This window comes from Typha latifolia, chromosome 4 (genome assembly GCF_019914945.1).
Source record: "Typha latifolia isolate L0001 chromosome 4, TyphaL0001v2, whole genome shotgun sequence".
NCBI classification, from domain to species: Eukaryota; Viridiplantae; Streptophyta; class Magnoliopsida; order Poales; family Typhaceae; genus Typha; species Typha latifolia.
Window position 1 is genome coordinate 14,573,947 of NC_133089.1, and position 22,787 is coordinate 14,596,733.

Below are 22,787 nucleotides of genomic sequence, written 5' to 3' on the forward strand. Positions count from 1 at the left end.
ATATATCCATAATCATAGATTTCTCCATGTATGTATGTACGACAGGAATCCTCCAGAACTTGTTATGAAGGGCCCATCTTGACATAAATGCAAGACAAAAATTATAATCTGATTAACTGGCAAGAAACAAAATGCTATCACCACTTACACTTGATCTTCTGTTCAAGGACAAATTTTCTGATACATAAAGTTAGACTTTTGCCATCATATCGAAAGGCAAACTGCAAATCATACATTCAGGAAAAAAAAATGAAAGAATAAAAAGATCCTACATCAGGACGATCTAAAGATCAGAAGCTAATGTCATACATATTGCGCAACTCATAAAATGCTCTTGCTCAAGCCACTACAAGATTCAAAGTTTTGTATGCCTTACACCTAGATATGGAAACAACCTAGCCACCACATTTTAGCGTCAATTTTGGCTATTGTTGAATCTGAAAGCACCTTCACGCTCATATACACAGACTAATCCTCATCTATGCCAGCTGGTTGATATCTTCTTGGGCCACCTGCTGGCTTTGCCATTATGATCTGCAAATGATGCAAATATTACAACCAGAATATCAACTAAGAAGTGCACACATAAAACCCCCTGCAGGATCCTGAAGGCAGAAAACGTCATATTTCAGGCTATAAAAAAAACAAAGGATAGAAATGTCATTACCTGATCGACCCGAAGAACAGTACAAGCAGCATCAGCAGCATATTTTAGTGCAAAGGACCTGCTTGAGAGAACTGTTAAATTAGCCCATTCTTCATCATATCATGCATCAGCAGTCTTTTGGGTTACAAATAGATGCAGAAAGAGTCTTGCCTATTTGACATGAATGTTGCAGAGTCAAAATTCTAAAACTACTACTATGTTTACTGACACAGGAAGCACTTAAAGGACTCATGGTTGTTACAAGGTTCAAACATCCTACAATATTTGTGACAAGTTCTTTCAGTCTCTACAAGATCAATGACGATACTAGAACTGCAGATTTTAAAAAACTTAGAAGAAAATACTGTTATGACAGTAAAGTTTCCATCTTCACACCTCCAAGAAGTGCACTTTGCCACATATGCTGAAAATTAGAGAGCCAATATTTATGTATATCTTCATTTGCAGAAGAAGCAACATGTATTGCTGACAAGTAAAGCCACAATTAAATTTTCCATCTTACTGTAGCATAATAATTCAGAAGACATTAGTAATTACTAGCTGATGATTGTGACATGACAGATATTACTCGCATAATGCTAAGCCTCACCCAAGAAAACTTTATGGAGAAGAAAGAAATCCCCAAACACATTGCAGACAATTTCCATAAAAAGAGCAAGGCGTTAGATCTTATCATTCCAAACATTGGGCCAAGGATTGCCATCCCACAAAAAAACCTTTTAATACATGTTTTTTAGTTTGAATATATACATATATATTAAAGCTTTTTATTCTCAGATAGTGTTGTAAATGACCTATGCCATTAAAGGTATAACAATAGTCAAATAGAAATATGATTTAGTACATAATATAATTGGATACGTTTATTAGCTAAAAATTGTAATATTCGGATTTAAATCAAATCATTTGGAGTCGATCTAACATGTTTCTATATCAATTTTGACTCAATTTGAATTATTTGACATATAAATTTGACATATATATTTTTTAATTTGGGGGAAATCAATTTTTTTTCGTTGACTCCTACAATATAAAGAATATCTATCATAGATCTAAAACAAATATGCTAGAACTACCCTTACAAATAATAAATCTAGCAAACCCAAATTAGTTTGTAAAGTTTAAGTAAAACAAAAAAAAAAAATAGGAATGAAAGAAAAATTTATCTTTTGATGGGATTTGAAGAAGAAATCCTAAGTTTCTCCTTAATCTCCTCTCTTTCTCCTCTCCCTTTCTCTCATTTCAACATTTTTTTCTTAGTAAAGTGGCTGCCAGAGGCTCAAGATCTCTTTGACTAACCCTTAATGAGTTAACAAGTTTTAGGCAACACGTGCGACACAAAGCCGTGTCGGTATGGCACACACCCTTGTCGATTGGACGGGTCGGCTCTGCCTAACACAGGGCTGTGCTAGTGGAACAACCTATTTTGAGTATCAATTCTTCATCTGTACAGTAGGTGTCGGTCAGCATAACCATCCTTGTATTAGGCCACTAGGTTCAACAGTAAGAAAATGAGAATTTGAATTTACAGAAAATGGGATTGACAAGTTCATTACTCTTATCCCCCAATAATAAATTTACAGATGAAAATATCTGTGCTACCACTAAAACCATCTACTAAATCTGTTAAAACTCAAAAGGATAGGAAGCAACCATTCTGCATCAACATTGAATACTGCTTGCACAACTTGAGAAATGCTATCCTAAACTATAAGATATTCAATAGTGTAGATCTCTAGTACACGACATAATTATAACATATTAAGAATGAAAACAATATAGTAAAGCTATTGTCAACGGCAATCCAAGAGAATAGTATATATTACAAGATCTTAAAAAGTAGAGAAAGGCTCACTTGGTGAGGTAGAGGTCCCAAATGTTCATGGATGAGATATCCTTGCAGACACCATCCTCCAAGTCAATACCAACTTTGGTATTTCCAGCAGCATGTTCAGCATACAATGAAGATATTATCTCCATGGCATTTAGGCCAGCATTTTCAGATAATGTCTTAGGCACCATTTCAAAGCTTTCAGCAAATTTTGCAATTGCATGCTGATCCAATCTGGAAAAGTGAGCACTTAGACATATGATAATATTTTTTTTTTAAATTGCATATATAGTTATAGGACTAGCTTTGTGATATTGAGCCTCAGAACCATTTCATTGCATTAATTGTTAACATCACAAAAAAGGTGGGCATGAAAATTATGAGAGCCATCTGCAGACAGCATATATGCATCATCCAATGACCAGTGGGAGAAACTCACAAAGCCCAGCCACACAAACCCATCTGCCGCTGTATTACATATACATATGTGTTTAGATGGAGATGGGAAGCATGATGTCATATGAGGTTCATAAGGTTAATCAAGGAAATATCCTCTTGAGGTCTGTGAAGAGCACTCATAGGGTTAAAATGATTAATTGCAACATAACTAGCCTAGATTTCTCATCTAGCAAATTGAGAACTACATACAAAATTATATCGCAGAAAGATTACACAAACAACATTTGAAAAGAATGACTAGCTACTAAAACTTAAAAACAATTCATCAACCTTCAGGTTATGACGAGCAATGGAAGATGCAGAATGAAATAAACTAGTTGGAGGACAACAAAAGTAGCAAAGGAGATGAAAGGTTCAAATAGAATCCACTTGGCATAAATGACAAGTATAAACTAACATATTTACCCACCTAAAAAGTTATTACCTACTGAAGCAACTGGAACATAAGTATAACAAATTAAGACTAGCCAAGATAGCCAAAGAATTACAGAACAGGCAATTATACTAAAAGACGATACTCAGCTCAATGATGATATCATAAATAAGATAAAATTGCAGAAGACTTAGAGCACTTGACAAAGAAGTTCAGGAAGGAAATTGATTTGCATAATAAGACAGAAAGGATTCCCTAATACATAACACTAGCAAAGAAGACTTATTAATGCTTATATTCTTCATCAAATATTTCAGAACATATAATTAGATCAGAATCAGAAAAGTGAATACCCTGTTTCCTTCAAAGAGAACTCTCTCAACTTTCTAGCTAATTCAATCTCTGTCGCAGCAGCCCCAGGAATTATCCGACTGTCCCTGCTCATTGCCTGCCAGGGGCAATAACAATGTCACAGAAAGAAAGAGACTAAAACAACAAAGACAAACTTGCAATAGCTAGAAATTTTACCAACACAAACAATTCAATACTTATCATAACAAGCCATTAAACATTACAAAAAAACCAGACCTTGTATGTATTAACACCATCGTCAACAGCCCTCTCAAGGTCATCTAATATACTGTCAGTACTACCTCGTAAGACCACTGTAGAAACCGAGTTTCCACCTTCTTCATTTTTCACAACAATGACCTATCAAACATAAGGAAAGATAAGATGTGATTAAAAAAGCAAGTTCTCTGGGAATATACATTTACACGAAGCATGTAAGATAACGTACCCGAATGCCACCTATTTCTTCCACTGAAATAGAGTCAGCATATCCCAGCTCATCGGGATTTGGTTGGGTAAGTTTCAGCTGTTTCATATTTGCATTTGGATGAGATAGAAGCAACATGTACTGATGTACCAAAAGGAACTTTCAGTAAAAAAGCTTACAAGAGCTACAGCACCAGTTGTACGACAGAACCTTCTTAATTCAAACTTCGAACTGATTTTCAGAACCATGAGTCTACAGTACAAACACATCCAAGAAAAGTTTCATTAATCATACATAAATGCAATTCAGGAAAATATGCCGAATAATGTAGCTTCACTTACTTGTAACGCTCACAAAAATGCAAAGCCATGTCACCTACTGCAGCTCCGCTAACAACAACCTTGGCACCTGAGTCAGCAACAGCTTTAATAAGCTCCTCAACTTTAGCTTCCTCAGTCTTTGCATAATTCTCTAGCTGCAAAAAGCATATGACAAAAAAGTTTCTCATGAATTGGCATCAGACCACCCATTGCTCATCAGATCTTATTGTTTTATATTCCTGACTTCCTGTGTCCTTATAAATCATAACATATCTATTATTTTTCTTACAAGTTAAATTTATATCATAGAACTGGTTGGCATAAATACCTGCTCGGCACTTTGGATTAGAACAGTTCCCTTTGTTTCTGTTGCAGATGTATCGATACCTCCAACAAATACAGCAATCTAGAAAAGTGTATCATCAGAATATGAAATCAAACATTTGAAACTACAAAAAATAATATGTTAACATAGAACATATAGATCACTATCAATATATCCCCTAAAGGATTTTAGCACAACTCTGCAATCAAAATAAATTTCAGGAAAGGTTTTCATCAACATAAGTAGTCAAAACAAACAATCATAACATCAGACTTGACAAAATAGATTATCTCTTCAGCCTTATCAGTTATCACATACATGTGTAACTTTGAACTGGCAATGCTCAGCTTAACAAACATTTATGCTTAGAAGGGTGAACTGATACTAGCAAAGCATGAACCTTTGCACCAGTTGTTCTTATGACAAAGTCATGAATTTTAACCAGAACTACGAGAAGAATCCTTAAAATTCGGTTATATAGACAAATTGAAGGTCTTGAAAATTGTCAGTCCAGATAATCAAATGCCCATAATGCAATTGCTCTAGAAAGAAAAGCGAAAAGTAATGGGCCTCACTAAGAAGATTGAACAGATGGAGAGAAAAAAAAATATAAATCTGCAGGGCTCAAAACTGGTAGAAAACCATTTACTCCTTAATTAATTTCGAACTTTCAATGTCGGGGCCAATAACCATGTCACAACCTAGGCCAAATGTGTTGCTCAGTTTACCTATATCAACATTCTCTCTGACATGTCTGAGCACATATGCGGAACCTATGTCTCATGTGAACAGAAGGTTGTTTTCAAAAGGGCTTTCTGCTTTCCTTAGAACAGTACCAAGAAGAGAAAACATGCAGTTGTGCCTTTTGTGCAATATTCAGCAATGTACAGAACTACATATTGATAAAAAAAATGAAAATACCTTTGCCTTCTCCGTCCTTTTTATACTTCCAATAGCATCATTTTTCAAGACCATACCACGGACTACTGTAGAATTGTCCAAACCACCTCCAAGTAGCTTTGCAACTCGAACATTGTCCACATTAAAATTTGCTGGATTTTTTGGACAGACTTGAATACATGCCTGAGATGCAGCAATGGATCATGCACACAATCAAGTGAAACAACAATTATATCATTGAAATGATAAATTCGGTTTAGGATCAAAGTAACTCACATCAGCAATAAGAGGGCACAAAATATCTTCTTGGCCATACTGCTTGCTAGCAACAGCAGATTTCATCCGGGAAACAACTTCTTCTTTGTTCCTCACATCCATGGTTTTAGATCCTTCCTCTACCAACTCCTCTAGATTTTCAACTGTCTGTTTATTCAAAACGACATATGCAGCATCAGACCCACAAAATATTTAATTCAGTAATGTCAAGCCAGCCAGTAATAGAATGAAGAACCTTATTGATGGCCTTTGTATAACCACTAATTATTTCACTTGGGTGGAGCCCCATCCTTATAAGCTCTTCTGCCTTTTCGAGTAGTTCTCCAGCAAAAGATATTGTGAGATTAGCCCCATCCCCTATCTCCTCCTGTTGAGCCTTGCCTGCTAGCACCAAAATCTTGGCAGCAGGGTGCTGGACCTCAAGCTCATTCACAATAGTTGCAGCATCATTTGTTACAAAAAGCTTATCCAAATGATTGATGACCATCTTATTCATACCTAAATAATTTAAAAAGGACTGTAGATGAATGTAAATCCAATAAGAACCCAAAAATATGCAGAAAATGACCATAAAAGGCCATAAAAGTGTTGCATTTCCCATTTAAAGGATGAAATGGGATGTATAACAGAGAATTGCAAGCGTCGTGGAATCTGTCTGCTATGCATTCACCTAAATGCAGTGAAAATGTACAAAAAATCAGCAAACAGCCACCATTGCCAGGATTGCACCAAGATAATTTATTCGAATAAGGAGACAACATCAAGTCTGGAATTAAGCTCCATTTTGTTCCTTGCCTAATCAATTCTAGGGATGAATATAAACTCTGAATCCAAAGCCTGTCATCTCTCTACCTCATCTAAACTAAAATATCATCTAGAGCACTGTCCAGATGGTTGCACTCTTGGCTTGTTTGAACCTTAAATGCAACCGAGAAGATGGTTCACTCTACCACCAACTGCTCTTTATAGAATCCATTGCTGGTCTCTACTCACGATCTAGCCCCGTTATTTTGCAGGGGAAAAAAGATTGATGATGATATGGCATACAATACATGACAATCACATAATTCCATTATCAAAACCACTTGTCTAAAGCTGTCTTTTTCTTTTCAGAATGCAAGGATCACGATATTAGGTCACGTCTCTCTTGTATATCTTACCAAATAGAGTAGCAGTCCCATTTTTCACCATTTTTATCCTCAGTATTAGACGTATGATTACCATGCGGCATCTCATTGTAGTAAATGTCGCAAGTTTCAAATTCCTTTCCACTTTCGCTAGCCCTTTTCCTCGACGGATAAAATAACAACAGACACTGCATGATCTGATAGCACCCCTAACCTCCAACAGCGGCAATTCCCACAATCACTCAGAAATCTAGTCACGATCCAATTCATATACAATCAAGAAATTACATACTAAAAGGTAAAAGCACTAAAGGCCCTACAACCAAGGTGGCATCAAGATCCTTATAAAGACGGAAGGGAAAGATGGCTGACCGTTGGGGCCAAGGGAGGTGCGGGTGATGACCGAGAGCTCCTTGCATGCTTCGATGTTCTTGAGAACGGCCTCGTCGAGCCCCGATAGGTGTTTGTGCCCTTCCTTGAGCATCGACTGGATCCCGTACGGCTGCATTGGAAACACAATCTTCGCTGCACTCCTCGCTTCCTTCCCGATCCAAGAGATGGGGAGCAAGCGAGTCCTGCTGCGATCGTCGGAGTAATACTACTACTACTACTACTACTACTACCACCACCACCACCACGGGAGAAGCGGCGAAATACAACGGACTTGAGAAAGCCCTAAAACTTTCAAACTGGCCAATATGGGCACATTCGTCAGCCCAAAATTAGTCCATTATGAAGCCCAAGTCTGGCCTATTAATTCACAACTTACTGGTGATGGTTCCTACATAAAGATAGTGCGATAAATAAATAAATAAGAAAGTAAAAGTGATATACTCTTTATGCAGTTATAATCTAGATATATACTAACCATTCATCAACAGAGTTAATAAAGACCTTATACTCTGCACGATCATTTGGAAGCATTCCTCATTCGAAGAATAATCGACCAAAAATACTCGTTTCGTTTCAACCATAACATGCTTAGAATCTCTCGCCTTGGAGACCATGATAGACAAAGGCAGTTAAAATAACAAGCAAAAGTATTCCTCAATGCCAACGAGGGTACAAGGATCGTAGAAGGAAAGCAACACAAGTGAAGCTGAAATATGCCCACAAAAACAGCTCTCGGATACAATCCAATAATCCTTGGTATCGAGTTCTGATTGACTATATAGATTGGCCAATCAGCCAACCATTAGGCTAGATAATCTCTTTGAGATGATTAATGTTCATAAAGATCCATGTAAAACTTTGTTGGACAATCATCAAAAGCAAAATAAAGGAACTCAAGAGGATCCACCCTCTGTTATAATACGGCCAAAAGTTACCCTTTACAGAGATAAAGAATGGCTTATATTAACTCTACAAAAGCACAGACAAATATAGTTACATTTATCCAGCAGCACCGAGTGAAGTACATTACAACATCTGACTAAACAAAATTTATTCTTCCCTATTGCAAAGATACCATCCATAAAATGAAGTTAGCAAGACTGAACAATAAGCATATCCTTCTAGTCAAGGACAAGTTTTGACAAACCAATTCACTGCAGACTACAGCCAACTGAAGCCACGGATGCTATCGATGCTATGGGAACAAGAAGCTTGCCTCACCAGTTGTGCAGCTGTGAAGCAATACTCTTCACCACCGGGTGGTATTCCGTGTGTAGATACCTTATTGCCTTCTCTGAACCAGGTTGTCCAAGCCACTCATCATACAATCCTTTCACAAGAGGATTATCAAAAGGGTTGGCAATTAATACCTGTTAACAAAGAGAAAGATATTAACCATAAAATATCCAGGAGAAGCAACTCTTTCTCCAAGCTGACCACAGGAAAACAATTCAGAAATTCAAAGTCCGCAAAAGTGATTTTGGATTTATTGCCAAAGAGAGGGTACTATGTGTTTCTCACAGTCTCACACCCTCATGTCAATATTATATTGTCTATGTATGACACGGAACCATAATATGATCAGAAATACAAAAAAAGGAAGCCAGAAGAAGTAATGGCATATCAAAGAAATTATGAGAAACATGGTGCAAAATAAAGCAACAAGGTCAAGGAAATGAGTTTTCCAAGAGCAGTAAACACGCCTGGTTTCCCAGCCGAAGACTTACATCTTGCATATATACATTCTCCAGTGACTGGATAACATCTTTGGCAGACTGACCCATCTTTGGTTTTATCTGACCTCCACCATTCAGGCAACCTAAATATGAGATATTATGAAGAATTGAAGATTTATACATGTTACATAACTTCTACAGTTCCGCTATAAGATATTAAGGTGTAAAAGAAAGTCTCAACTTCAACTCTTTCAAGTGAAGGTACCTGAAGGGCATGCCATAACTTCAAGAAAGTGATAGTCACATTTCCCTATCTTAATTTTCCTAACAACATTTTGCAGATTCCTGAATCCATAACAAAGTGCAAACTTCAATACTTGCTTGCCTTCCACCTGCATATAGGACGAATTGCTGTAGTTAAATGATATTACTTTAATCATTATTTTTGAGTAATTAGCGAAAGGGCAAAATGCCTTCAACAAGACAGAAGATGAAGATATGCACACCTCAAGTGTCACTTCACGAAAATCTGAATTCCGTATAATTTTGAAGTCAACTGGACCTTCAATATCTCTACCAAATAGTGTTTTTGCAGCATGACGGAAAACAGTTTCCGCATAACCTCCAGAGCCGCCGGAAACCCCATAAAGATGCCCTTCTTCATCAACATTAGTTAACCTAGGTTAGAAAGACATCGGTTAATTTTCCTAAACCAACATAAGTGATGTAAATATTACATCTCAATTCCCCTATGCAGCATGGTAAAATGACTTCACATATATAAAATGCAACCAGATGGAGTCATGCAAATCATCTCCACAAAAGGGGAAAAAAGAGACACTAATCCTATAATAACTACAAAAGGAGATCTCAGGGAAGCAGATTCATCACAAACTCAAAAAACCAATTTCTCGATAATATAAACATCAAGCATACATGTATTAATGGGAAAAGATAAAAGTACATGCAAAACACACAAGAGCCTTACAGTCTATCAAGTGGAGCTTCTTCCAAGGCCTTGAAATCAATAGACTTTGCCTGCAGCAGTGAAGAAGAATAGTTCCATTAGAAATGTTATTTAAGATTCCTATTTTCATAATAAAAGATCAATCTAGAATAGAGTGATGAAAAATCATGATTCACCTGTATCAAATCCAACACTTCACCAGACGTCAGCACTGAGTCTACCTCTGCAATCCTCATGCTTAAATTGTCATCGCCAATTTCTCCGGGATCCAAAGAGAAAACAAAATCATCCCTGACAGCTTCTAGCTTTTTATCATAACAAGGCATTATCGTGACATGATAAACATTGTCTGCCCTAAAATATAAGCAAACATGGTGTCAATTTGACATACTATTAAGCAAAACAAGAAAAGCACCAAATCTGTTAACCCATCATATAAAAATCTATATATAAGTTCTAGCATATTTGTGGCTAAATACCAAACTAGAGGTTTAATTGATTGTTTCAAGAAAGTTCCCCACAGGAGAGGAAAGGGAGATCTAATCAAGGTTTGAAGTTTCACCCAAGGCGAAACAATAACAGCCAAAACTTAATGAAAACTAAAGCCATTGGTTAAGGCCGAAACTATAAAGATTTCTAGTTTTAACATTTATTTTGAACCACAATAGATTAAAACCGTTGTATTTTGACTTAAAATATTCATCTTTTTCTATGAGTAAAAAAATGGAACCAACCGAAAGCGAAACTTCAAACCATGTCATCTAATATCCCACTTCAATCAAAGCGTCAAATAGGAAGATGAGTTATACTGCTTCACAAAAGAGAAAAAAAATCAGAACTTAATGAGACCAAGCAAGTTCACAATCTGATAATGTAAAGGAGTGTAGTAATCATTCACAATTATGTATCTGATATCAAGTAGATATTGGAATACTTCACAAATAACATTTCTTTTCTATGTTAATGCCTTATCTTTATCAAACATAACACTTTTTTATTTCTAGAATCTTTCAAGTCATCGTAAGGCAAAACAAAATACTTACATCTTCAATGAGATAAAAAGGTTCTCAAGATGAGATGCAAATATAGATGTTATCATCAAGTATATCTGCAGAAAAAGAATCATACTTACATGAGACCCAGTTTTTGAATTATGTGGTGCTTGACGGCAGATCCAATAGCTTGTTGGGGACTCTTCACAGAGGAAATATAGGGTAAGATATATGATCCAAGTGTCTTTTCAGCATAGCATATCCAACCTGGGTGAAATAAATATTCTTATCATAAGTTAATAAGGACATGGGTTTAGCATTTTCAGTTGCAAAGTTGAGAAGCAAAAAATACCTATAAACAAAAGGTTATATGCTTGCTTAGTATGTATCTATGTATTCCACTTAACTGAGCGTGGAGTGGAAATATACAAAAAAACGAACAAAAGAAGAAAATAAACAATATTAAGGGTGTTAGCAGCCAACTACATGAAGTGTTAAGATTGCATCCTTTTGCAGTCTTTCCACTTCAAATTGGGATTCTACAGGCCAGTAAGTGGCAGTCCAGATCAGAAAATGAAGCTATAAACCTTATTACTCTATTGGGCTGATATAAGATTAACAAGGCAAACATAGTTACAGGTCCGAAAAGGTTGACTCGTGTACAGCCATTCATTACCCAACTACTGATAAGTTGAATGTTATATTAAAGAAGTATCAATGACCAATTGACCATGTGTCAAATTGCAGATTTCTTGATTACAAAAGCAGTACAAGGAAGATCTATTTACCAGGACATGCAGATGAAAGCATGGGTAGGCTTGATCCACATTCTTTGCTTCCAGGAAGCTGATGTAGCTTGTACCGGGAAATAAATTCATTACATGATTCAATGAGGGAGAGATCTCTACTACAACTTGTGTCATAGACAGCCTTCACTCCCAAAGACTTGAAGAAAGTAGTAAGCTTCCTGAAAACCTGGGAAAAGATGGGGCATCAAATCATGGATTTTACACAACCAAATAAGAAGAGTTTTGACATGTATCTGTCATTAATATTTACATATGACAAGAAGCACATGCCTGCACAAGACCAGTTCAAAATGAACAAATAAGAGTTATTTGCATAATGCAATAAAATAAATTCTTGTCATGATTTCTAAGAGATGGACAAGGAGGTTATCCTTTGTATCCTAAATTCCTAACCAGCATTATGTTTAATGAATAATGAGATCCAACTTTTGCTGCTAATTTCACCAAATTTTTATATAGACCACCACATAATTAAATCCCTGCGAAAGAGTACTTTGTGACAAAAAATTCTATATTCTTAATCTTAAATCAAGATGAATTCAGATAGATATGATACCAAACAGCATAAAAACATTAACCATAAATAGAATATTATAAGTAATATATAAGAACATCTACCTGAGATGGAGAAAGACCATAATGAGCAGCTAATGATGCTCTTGACTGGGGGGACACAGAAATAATAACAGCCTTCTCCGAATTGACATGAGAGAGAAACTCATCCAAACCTTGTTTCTCGAGCATAACTGTTTCTGCGGAAGTTATGCAACCACTGCAAAATCATAAATGTTTTATTTATTTTAATCTGGTCAGTATAGAAAATATATGTGCACACTCACCCAAATGCATGTATTAATTGAGCATTGCTTTAACTAAGTGAGGTATAACCTATGAAAAACGCCCACAAAGCTTGTAAACAACCTACCTTTGTGATTTACAGAGGATATGATAATTGCCTGTTCTTGTTTCCATAACTAATTGTGTAACTGTTTGCTAATTGTCTTTCCAGTTTATAAAAGCAATGTGTACTGCAAGATATCTCACTGGAGATAACATGTGCATCAAACTACTAACTTATTGGAAGCACCTGTAAAGAAAATTGCACCCATAGAAATTGTGGTGTCTAATGAATCCCAACAACAGGGAAAATCTAGTGAATCCCAGGATCATTCTTCATACATAAGACTCTTAAGCAATCCATGGACACTCACTACCATATAAGTTGCAATCACCCGACACGTACTTCGTAGCATGAATCGGAAAACATAAGATGGATAAGAAAGATTTCTACCTGCATGCCAGGCAGTCCTTCAGCGAAATCTTCACCGATTCCGCTTGTGATTGTTGGCTAGTGGGTTTTTCTTTTGCTTTGCTCTGCAAATAACATGAGGAGGTAAGAGAAACTAGAAGGGAAAAAGTTTCACCTCGGACTATCACTAGATGATTAAAACAGAAAACAAGATAAAATCTTTGTTCCAAAACACTTCAAAGAAGCACAATTTCTCAAAGGTTTAAGTCCGATTCCCAAAAGTCAAAGCTAGGTATGGTCTATACCTCAGCTTTCACGTGCTTGGATTTGGTGGCGTTGAGCGAGACGATGCAGTCCTGCGACGGTGCAATGAAGTCATTGAGATCGGCGAGGCGTAGCGCCGGTGAGAATTTCTCCGACATTTCGCCACCACACACGAACAGCCTCTTCCAAAATCCCAAAGGGATCGAGATAGCCTGATATCTAGTTTCCCCGCAAACTATGGCGGTCGACAAATAAGGGATTAGGGTCAGACTTTCCGGGATTTAGGGAGGAAGGGAGACGCCAAGAGAGGGGGAGAGAGAGAGAGGCAGAGGTGGAAGAGAAAGGCGGTTGGTTGCTTGCGGTCTTCCCTGAAGAGTGAAGAGGTCAGGGTATCGGTACTCGGTTTAACGGACCCAAATTGCGGCTTCGCCTCTCGCTCCATTGTATTATATTCGCAACAAATCAGGGGGCACGTGCGTTTGCACGTGAACCGAAAGCTGGATCTTTTTATTTATTTATTTATTATATTTATATCCTACTCATGGATATTTTGGTTGAGTTGTTGGTGATCCTTTGTTTTTCATTTCTTTTTTATAATTATGCTGTAATTATACATTTTACACGTATAATGATATTGTTGGGGGTTGTAATATTCAAGGTATTAAAAAATCCGGATCCACATCGGTATTTTAATCGCTTGGGTCGGATAATTTTTTTTAATTATATAAAATTTAAATATTAGTTTAAAATATAGTAAAAATATTATAAAAAATAAGAAAAAAAATTACCAAACTGAAAATAAAAATAGATTAGAGAGAGCTAGTGGAAGAAAAATAAATAAGAGAAAGAAAAATTATAGTGCAGTAAAGAAGAATAAAATAAAATAGAGAGCGAATGAAATAAAAAAAACTAAGAGAGAAATAAAAAAATTATATATCAGAGTTCACTGAACTTAGATTTGCATCGTGAGAGTTCATCTAATCTAAATCTCTTTATAAAAAATATTTATATAATAAAAAGTAAAAAAAAAAAGAAGTAATGTTTTCATTGGGGGAATCAAACCGATAACTTGTCTCCATTTATAATTAATTTGGTCTTAAAAAAATGTCATTTCCTCCCTTTTTTCATTCTTTTTTATTGAAAGTCTATAACTATTCATTGTAAATATAATATTACAGTAAGATCCAAAGGTCAATGTAGATTAGTTAAGTCTGTAGACTATTCTACGGGTGAAATTTTTTGGGTGTTCGGTAGACCACCATGAATGAGGTAGCGAATCAGATCAAATTGTTATTATCTTTAAGTAATTCAAAGGTTTCAGAGTTGTGATATCTTTCAGTCAATGACTTTTTTTTTTATTGGTGCAAAATGATGTGATATCTTTTAGTCATTAAGTAGACTTCACGATTTTAAAAACTATAAATTAGAGAAAAAAAGAATTGACATCATTTTACAATTTCAAAGTATATTAGATTGTGGCAAATATTTCAATACAAGTTAAAAATTATAATCTTAATTCAATAACTATAATACTTAGTTTTTATACTTGGTACCGGTTACGTGTACCTAACTTCATATCTTTTCTTTATCTGTTAGATATAATTATGCCTTAATTATAGAAATATTATTTAATATTAAATAATTTAAATTTGATTATTTGAAGATAAACTTCAATTTAAATATGATTCTCTATCTCTATCTATTATCAAATTTAATTTAAATCAATCTTAAACTAATAAGAAATATATATAAATAAATAAATAATAATTAAAATTTTATCGAGTTAATTATAAAAGATATCAATATACATTACTCTTAGTTAATGATATATATCTTTTACTTTATAAAATATTAAGATAATATAATTATCAAAAAAATAATGTACAAATTAATATATTTAAAAAAATAATTTCAGTAATATCTTTTAAATTTTTTGCATTCCTATTATATCCTTAATAATCTTAATATCATCAAATCAATTGATAAATAATTAGGTATGATTAGATTGTTGGCTTAAATGTGTTAATTTTGTAGTACAACACTTAGATTTGGTGCCCGGTGCATCGTTTCACAGTTTTAAGGGTAGAACCGTCATTTGGAACTTGGAAGTGAATACTTCTTCTAGGGGTAAGTACGGGAATTGGGAACCGTGGCCAATTTAATCACTGCGGCGAAAGCGACTCCGTCTCGGGTCGCCGTGAGCTTCGTGTCGGAGGAAGAGGGAAGAGGACGGCGATGGTTTCCACTTACCCCTTTTCGCCTTCCCCCGTCCTCCTCAATATTGGTCAGATGTTTTCTAACACTTTCTTTCTCTTGATTCTTGTAAGATCGTTATTTTCCCTCCGATCCTTCTGTTATTTTATCTAATCCAGAATCAAGTTGAAGTTTTTTTTTTTCTTTTCCTTTGGGACCTTTTGGTGATCGGGGAAAGTTAGAAAGGTTTCGGATTTATCGATGAACAGAAGTGCACCTTTGATTTGTAGCTCCGAACTGTGGATTTCTCGTCGGACAGTTGGTGGTTGGCATATAGGGTTCCAAAAAAAAATCGTAACTTGTCGAGAGATGCGAGCTGGTGGAATGCTCGTTGCACTATTGCATAATGGTTGATTTGACTTGCTAACATTGGAACATCAAGGCCTATAAAGGTGTAATTTTTTATGGGGAACTGGTTGTCAATCAACCAAATTTTGGTCCATATGAAGGAATCAAAACAATTTTATGAGTTATTCTTGCTTTTTTTCTGCTTGATGAAATATGAATGCTATTGTTTAAAATGGTTTTTGGGTAATAAATTCAGCAGATGTGATGCAATCCTGTTCTTTTATATTTTATCAGCTGAACTTTGTATAATTCTGGGAGCCTCTTTATGTCACACTTCATTAATTCTCTGGTAATTTACAGGTGGTAAGAAGTACACAACGACTATTGATACACTTACTCAGCGTGAGCCTGACTCCATGCTTGCAGCAATGTTTAGTGGCAGGCATACAATTTGTCAGGACCCTGAATCGGTACTTGTCTATTCTTGGCGATAATTATGTGGCAGCTTTTTCTGACACTTACTATAAATTTCTTAGTTTCAGACGGTTTCTGTTCTTTGAATGCTATTCTTTGTTTCATTTATTGAATTAAGGATCGTGTCTTTTCCAGAATCCACATCAATAGTTGTCTTTATTTGCCAGATAAAGATTTTCCTTTCTTTCTTTTTTCTTTTTTCTTGTGTGCTTATGGTGGCTATCTGCGTGAGAAAGACTTATTATTGCTAGCATTATCCATGATTTGGTGCCACGGAACATTCTTCATATACTGAAGTTTGCTATAAGAACTAATAATTGCCTCCACTGTGCAGTCTTTCTTCTTAAGCAAGAATGTCTTATCTTTTGTTGGATTTGATCAGCTATCAAGCTGCTGTGGTAGCAATTATTCTGGATCATGCTTTAATTGCTTGGCCATACTAATCCTTTGCAGGGAATGATATTTGTTGATAGGGATGGGAAATACTTCAGGCACATTTTGAATTGGTTGAGAGATGGCGTTGTTCCCGTACTTCAGGAGTCAGAGTATCAAGAGTTATTGCGAGAAGCAGAATATTATCAGTTACTTGTAATTCACTTTCTCTTTCCTTACATCCATTAATTTAGTATGTCATTTCTGCCCTTCTCATGCCGAGATCAATCGGTTTTGTGTTTGTTGTTACTTTCAATGTTTAGTTCAAATATTGCTGACCTTACTGCCAACATGACTGCTATTATTTGAGTAATCTATGATGATTCAGTATCTTGTCACTTGTAAGACTGTTGTCAAAGTTGCGACCAACATTTAACACTTTGCAGATCATCTGATTGATGTCTTAAACTTCATGAGAAAAAAAAACTATTTCTTTTGCCAATTGCCACATTTTTGTTTACTGTAACTGTATGCTAGATTCTTTATATCAATCTCACTTCTCGTTAATTTTGCAGGGATTAGTAGACCATATAAATGCACAATTGGAGAAGAAAAAGGATGAAGATGTCTCAGAAACTGAATTGACGCGCATAGATATCATCAAATGCATTCAAACTGAAAGAGTTAGATTTCGTGGCGTGAATCTTTCTTATCTTGATCTCTCTAAACTTGTAAGCCACAGGAGTGTAATTACAGGATCATTTAACTTCACAAATGAATAACCACACACTGGTGTTATTTCCAGACATATTAATATTGCTAAGTTTAATCTCATTATTTCTATTGGATGCATATGATTACTTTGCCATCATATAGTTTAGGACAAACTTAATTGGAACACAGAGCACTTCTAAGATATTACATTTGATCACCAAAGTAAGATATAACATCTGATCTATATTGTCATCTAGTCGCACGATTGAGAATAACTAGAATAATGGTCACTTTCATAGCCTTGGATTTCTCAATTATTTGTGATCAGCTTCAAAGTCTTTTTTGACCAATTAGCTAGTTCTACTTGTAAAAGAAGTCAATAACAATTAAGTATTAACTGCTTGGCAATTGATAAGTTCTAGATCAGACTTAGAGAATTTGAATTCTTAACTGGATTTATAAATATTTCTTCCTTTTATCACATTTTTTGAGAAAAATCTTTATTTGGTAATTGAAAAAAAAGGAAAGCTCTAGACAATACAGAGTTGTATGGATTCTTTCTGATGTAGCCATTTAATATGCTTTTTCTGACTGAGGATGAAAACAGTTGTGACTTTCTACTTTGTATGTTTTAGACAATATGTTTTGATATATATAGCTTCCGTTTCATTCTCATCTTTGGCTGTACATATATAATCACCGAAACTGATTCTTTGTATGCTATTCTTCAATTGTATGATTTTTCATTTGGAACAAATAATGGACGCCCGAAAGTATTCTTTTTGTTGGTCTACAGGACCTATCATTCGTTGACTTCAGTTACGCATGTATCAAGAAAACCATTTTTTCATGTGCCAATCTTCAGAAAGCTAAATTTGGGGTATGTTATATACACTTTAATTTTCTGCATTGCTTTACATTGCTTTACATCCTAATGTGTGGATAACTCTCCTTTGCTTAAATGGGTGTTTTCCTTTCTGCCTATACTAACTCTGCTTTATGGATCTTCTTGCCTCCAGAGGTATAATCAACTGATTGTACTCATCTTTCCTGATTATTCATCTTCATCTATCTGTTTCTATTGAAGGAATATCTTACCGTTTATCCAAATCATCTTTACACTATTTACTTCATATAATGTTGCAACTTTATCTTAACAGGATGTGGAAGCTGATGGTTCGATTTTCCAAGATGCAATCTTGCGTGAGTAAGATACACTTCAACAAGTTGCTAATAGATATGCTCAAGTTCAACTTTGTTGACCTGCTTAATTTTAGTCTATATGCAACCTTAAGATAATAAAAGTGATGCATCATCATGTTCAGTGCATAAAAAACTTCTTGTTTTGAGACTCATCTTTATGAAAAGGGTAACGAAGAATATATGACTTCTTGCTACTGAGAAAGGACTTTATAACTCATCTTTCACTAATCAGGCAACTTCTTGTTTTCAGATTTTCTTATTCTTTGTTTTCACGAAATTTTAATCTAATTAATTTGAAAATCCCCTTTGCAAATACATAGGTTGACACCAACCAAGCTTTAACTCCCTCAATTCTTAATATTTTGTCCTTTTCAATTCAGTTCATCAATTAGGTAGAGCCTTTTGTGCCCCTCATCTTCCTTGTACATCCTTAAACTATTGCTAGTTCATTATATAGCTCTGAGATGCTCTCTTTTTTGTTTCGTTTAATTAGATCGCCTACTGCTCATACCTACGCCCATCGCCCTGTGCACTTCTTGAGCTTCGTTCTCAAGAGTCTTGCATACTCTCAACTCTCTAAACACACTTGACATAGAACCTCTCAACATTCATTGACTTAAAAGGTCATAGGCATTTCAAAATTTTCCTCTTACCACTACGCATTTCTTTTTAGTTTTTTTTTCCTAAATGGTTCTATGTGGTCAATTGCAGATGTGAGTTTGTTGGAGCAAATCTTCGTGGAGCTTCATTGGATAGGGCAAATCTTCAGAGTGCAAATCTGCAGGGTAATATCTTTTATGAAACATTTAACATTTAAGCATTTTTTTTTCTTTTTCTGAATTTTTTTTTTGATTCAATATCTGTGTGGCATGTCCTGTGTTTTGCTTGACGAGTCTGTACCTAAATAAGTTTCATAACTACATGTGCTTGAATCATCATTAGAAATTTGTTCCTTCCTTTATGGATAAAATACTACAACTTAATTGACTTAACACATCTTCTGTAGTGCAACTGTGCTGAAATATCCAAAAGTCCAAACTTGGTGAATTTTGACTGGAAAAATGTCTGACCAGCTCTTCTGGATAACTATCTTTTGTTGCCTCTAAAGTTAATTGTAGCTTGCTCTTTGCAGATGCATGCCTGATTGGGTGTAGCTTTGGTGAAGCAGACCTTCGTTCTGCACATTTACAGGTTGGGTAACTACTTTGTGTTAATTATGCGAGATTTTTTTTTCGTGTTATTTTGACTTGGCAATAATAGTTATCTCTTTCTATTGTGTGAAAACAAGGTATATAAGGTTCCTTACATTGCTCTCATTTACTGATGATGTAATTGAATAAAAGTGAGTGAATTAATCTTCTTGTATTGGACGGAACATTATTAAAGATACTGAACCATGAAATAGAGATAGTTCTGTCATACTAATACCTTTTCTTCACAATGGCATGATGGAGTCGACTACTAAATATGTTTCTGCTGACTAATACATACTAGTATAGTGTTCTTATTCTTTTAAGAAAAGAAACAAAGTCTAAACAGTTATTTGACGGTCAGTGGGGGTTTTAACAACTCTTGATTACTAGAATTCTGTCTTCAAGCTGGAAACCCTGTTTATTCTGAAATATATCTTCTTGCAGCTGCATTTGAGTTTCTACTTTCAATTTTGTTGATCAATAACATCTGCTTTTTGCTTCCAACTGTAGAATACCCTGAGCTTCAACTACCTGAACATACAATACAGCTGTGGTATCTTGAAAAGATGATTTCTTAAAATTGTGCTTCATCATAACGGCATGAACAATATCTACTAACAGTTCCCATTGCTATATTTCCAAGGGGTTTTGTTGTGAAGTTATTTTCTAGCCATGTAATTTATTTTGTTTTGTGCAGTTGTCTTAGAGCCAGACATTCTAAAACTGAGATGACTTTTCATACTTCCATTTCATTTTACCTCTGATTGCAGATCTTTATACTTAATGTAGACTTTGTTTAAGAAAGATTAGACCAACTATACATTTGGCATTGCAAAACTTAATGCTCCTAAACACAACAGTTAATTGTTTTGACATTCATATATAGTTACTTCCTGGTTTATTAACTTAGACTGGTTATGATGTGTCAATGTTTGGAAAATTTAGAGTGCAAATCTTATGGATGCCAATCTGAAAGGAGCTAATCTCGAAGGAGCCAATCTCAAGGTAAAGATTTATTTTGTCTACTGTTGCTAGACAGTTAAAAGTTATAGTTCATGAAAAATGACTTAGTTATAACTTTGCGCAAACTCAAGGTATGAAAACGTTCATGATTATGAAGGTTTTATATATGCCATATTATGTATTATATTATGTAAATGTGTGTGTGTCGTGGTGGTGATGATACCATCCGATTAAATATTTCTCCCATTAATTACCACAATTTTAATTTCTTCTAAAATATTATGGTCTCAAGTTTTCAACATGATTAACTGTAAAAATTGTAAAATGTGAGAATTTCCAGAGGGCACCTCTGTGGCTTGATTTATTATCTATTTATTTTAACACTGGCTATCTTTAGGAAAAGGGTTCTTCTTTACCATAATTAGCAAGCATTTTAATTTCTTCTTCATAGAATTCTTTTGTCAAACTTGATTAGTGAAGAAATTGTTTGTGTAAAAGAAGGAAGCATTAGATAGTCTTCTTTATGCTCATTTGCAGTTCTATTTCTAAATCATCTGATATAAGGATTCTTCATTTCGCATGAAGGGTGCAAAGTTGGCTGGCGCAAATTTGCAAGGTGCAAATCTTCAGCGTGCTTACTTGAGAGAAGTTGATCTGCGTGAAACTGTAAGTCTGCAGCCTGTTTGAATTCCTCTGTCAATATTGTTTGCTTGTAAAAAAATGTAGATTAGTTGCTTAGACATTCTAGTAAATAGTAATGTTTTGAGCCTTTCCACTGCCATTTATATGTAGAAAGTCATGGAGACTGAAAGAGCTACTACTCCTACTTGTTGTCAGTCATCTATAGCTCTTCATGACCATTTATATGCCCCCATTACTTTCCATGGCGATCCTTTATTTTTTTTCAAGATGTTAGGTCATCCATTGTCCTTGTTCAGAAATCCAACTTCTCGATTAACTATGTTTGAGATCTTATTTGTGGGAATTTTATGGCAATTAAGCAACCTTGTTCATGTTTGGTTCTATTCATCGGACTTGGCCTGATACGCTTGCATTGGATAGTCACTACTCTTATTGGTAAAGTCTGTTGTTCTTGTTCCTTGTCCTTTTTTGCTGGTTTACATCTTTTGCCTATGACATGGAAGATAGAACATAAAACAATACCAATAATATTGTGGCGATGAGTGGAATTTCTGTAATTACTGTTTGGGATGTTACGAGAACACAAACCAGTATGTAATATGGAAAGAAAATATAACTGATTTATTCTTTATTGTACTCTTTCTCTGACATCGATTTTGAATACCTAGTGAAATCTCAGGATACTCTGTCCATCAGAATAGGATGGTGACAAACTCATTCTTTTCATCTTTTACTTTGCAATACAGCAATTGGACGGCGCTAAGCTTGGTGGTGCAAATCTACTAGGAGCAATCAGATGATGCAGAACAAGCAAAAAAATGGCTTACGGATCAAACACGATTGCTTAACTTATTTGTACTATAGATGGGCATATTTACAAGCTGGTGGGATCCTGTACAGATTGTGACTACTGTGTGAAGGAGAAAACTGGTAGCAACTGTTATGTTTTTATGTGGGTTAATGGTGATATGTCTTATAATCATCATATTGAAGTGAATTGTGTGTGTGAAGTTCAAGAATGATTGCATGTTGCGAAGAGAACATTTGTTGTACCTGTGTAATAGCAACATGGAATCATGTTTGTTGCTTTGTGCTCTCTCAACTACACATATTGGGAGTCTGGGATACATTGATTTGCTTTATATTGATTTACTTTTTCTTTATGAACACTTGCGTTTGTCCCTAGGCTTGAGACATTTAGTGGGCCCATGACATTGATACTGTATCAAGGCAGCAATTACGTACAAAAGTTAAAGCTCACAGAGGAGTGAGTTTGATC

The 22,787-nt window shown here is 35.2% G+C and overlaps 3 protein-coding genes across 5 annotated transcripts; 1 reads left to right on the forward strand and 2 right to left on the reverse strand.

Annotated features, from left to right (window-relative positions):
- Positions 1 to 117: 117 nt before the first annotated feature.
- Positions 118 to 7,779, reverse strand: LOC140785855 (T-complex protein 1 subunit theta-like). Its single transcript, XM_073133923.1, has 13 exons — positions 7,429 to 7,779; positions 6,165 to 6,427; positions 5,930 to 6,076; positions 5,675 to 5,836; positions 4,757 to 4,834; positions 4,450 to 4,583; positions 4,288 to 4,360; positions 4,130 to 4,207; positions 3,919 to 4,041; positions 3,684 to 3,778; positions 2,523 to 2,732; positions 668 to 725; positions 118 to 534 (listed from the first exon to the last, which is right to left on the reverse strand). Exons 1-13 carry the CDS (start codon positions 7,562 to 7,564, stop codon positions 469 to 471), a joined length of 1,623 nt encoding a protein of 540 aa, XP_072990024.1. The 5' UTR covers positions 7,565 to 7,779; the 3' UTR covers positions 118 to 468.
- Positions 7,780 to 8,333: 554 nt separating this feature from the next.
- On the reverse strand, positions 8,334 to 13,826 carry LOC140785856 (protein NAR1). Of its 2 annotated transcripts, XM_073133926.1 has the most exons (11): positions 13,448 to 13,826; positions 13,185 to 13,267; positions 12,512 to 12,665; positions 11,873 to 12,059; positions 11,225 to 11,351; positions 10,269 to 10,446; positions 10,114 to 10,163; positions 9,632 to 9,803; positions 9,391 to 9,517; positions 9,177 to 9,268; positions 8,334 to 8,819 (listed from the first exon to the last, which is right to left on the reverse strand). In XM_073133926.1, exons 1-11 carry the CDS (start codon positions 13,562 to 13,564, stop codon positions 8,667 to 8,669), a joined length of 1,440 nt encoding a protein of 479 aa, XP_072990027.1. In that variant the 5' UTR covers positions 13,565 to 13,826; the 3' UTR covers positions 8,334 to 8,666. The 2 variants fall into 2 exon arrangements, with proteins under 2 accessions (XP_072990027.1, XP_072990025.1); XM_073133924.1 differs by having other exon boundaries at positions 9,391 to 9,803.
- A 1,684-nt stretch (positions 13,827 to 15,510) lies between these two features.
- LOC140786343 (FH protein interacting protein FIP2) lies at positions 15,511 to 22,671 on the forward strand. Of its 2 annotated transcripts, none has more exons than XM_073134682.1 (11): positions 15,511 to 15,690; positions 16,308 to 16,417; positions 16,875 to 17,009; positions 17,369 to 17,524; positions 18,304 to 18,387; positions 18,668 to 18,714; positions 19,422 to 19,495; positions 19,843 to 19,901; positions 20,849 to 20,908; positions 21,452 to 21,532; positions 22,255 to 22,671. In XM_073134682.1, the coding sequence occupies exons 1-11, from the start codon at positions 15,642 to 15,644 to the stop codon at positions 22,306 to 22,308; spliced, it is 909 nt and encodes a 302-aa protein (XP_072990783.1). In that variant the 5' UTR covers positions 15,511 to 15,641; the 3' UTR covers positions 22,309 to 22,671. The 2 variants fall into 2 exon arrangements, with proteins under 2 accessions (XP_072990783.1, XP_072990784.1); XM_073134683.1 differs by having other exon boundaries at positions 15,532 to 15,690; positions 17,369 to 17,476.
- Positions 22,672 to 22,787: the final 116 nt, after the last annotated feature.

Bases quoted from the DNA above. Each gene is read 5' to 3' on its own strand.
- LOC140785855 (XM_073133923.1), bottom strand. From the start codon at position 7,564: ATGCAGCCGTACGGGATCCAGTCGATGCTCAAGGAAGGGCACAAACAC. The intron at 6,077-6,164 runs GTTCTTCATTCT...TTGAATAAACAG, and splicing joins ATACAAAGGCCATCAATAAG to ACAGTTGAAAATCTAGAGGA. The intron at 4,042-4,129 runs GTACGTTATCTT...TATGTTTGATAG, and splicing joins AAGAAATAGGTGGCATTCGG to GTCATTGTTGTGAAAAATGA.
- LOC140785856 (XM_073133924.1), bottom strand. From the start codon at position 13,564: ATGTCGGAGAAATTCTCACCGGCGCTACGCCTCGCCGATCTCAATGAC. The intron at 12,060-12,511 runs GTAGATGTTCTT...ATCTTTTCCCAG, and splicing joins ATGGTCTTTCTCCATCTCAG to GTTTTCAGGAAGCTTACTAC. The intron at 10,447-11,224 runs GTAAGTATGATT...CTTATATTTTAG, and splicing joins ATTCAAAAACTGGGTCTCAT to GGCAGACAATGTTTATCATG.
- LOC140786343 (XM_073134682.1), top strand. From the start codon at position 15,642: ATGGTTTCCACTTACCCCTTTTCGCCTTCCCCCGTCCTCCTCAATATT. The intron at 15,691-16,307 runs GTCAGATGTTTT...GGTAATTTACAG, and splicing joins CCCCGTCCTCCTCAATATTG to GTGGTAAGAAGTACACAACG. The intron at 18,388-18,667 runs GTATGTTATATA...TTATCTTAACAG, and splicing joins TTCAGAAAGCTAAATTTGGG to GATGTGGAAGCTGATGGTTC.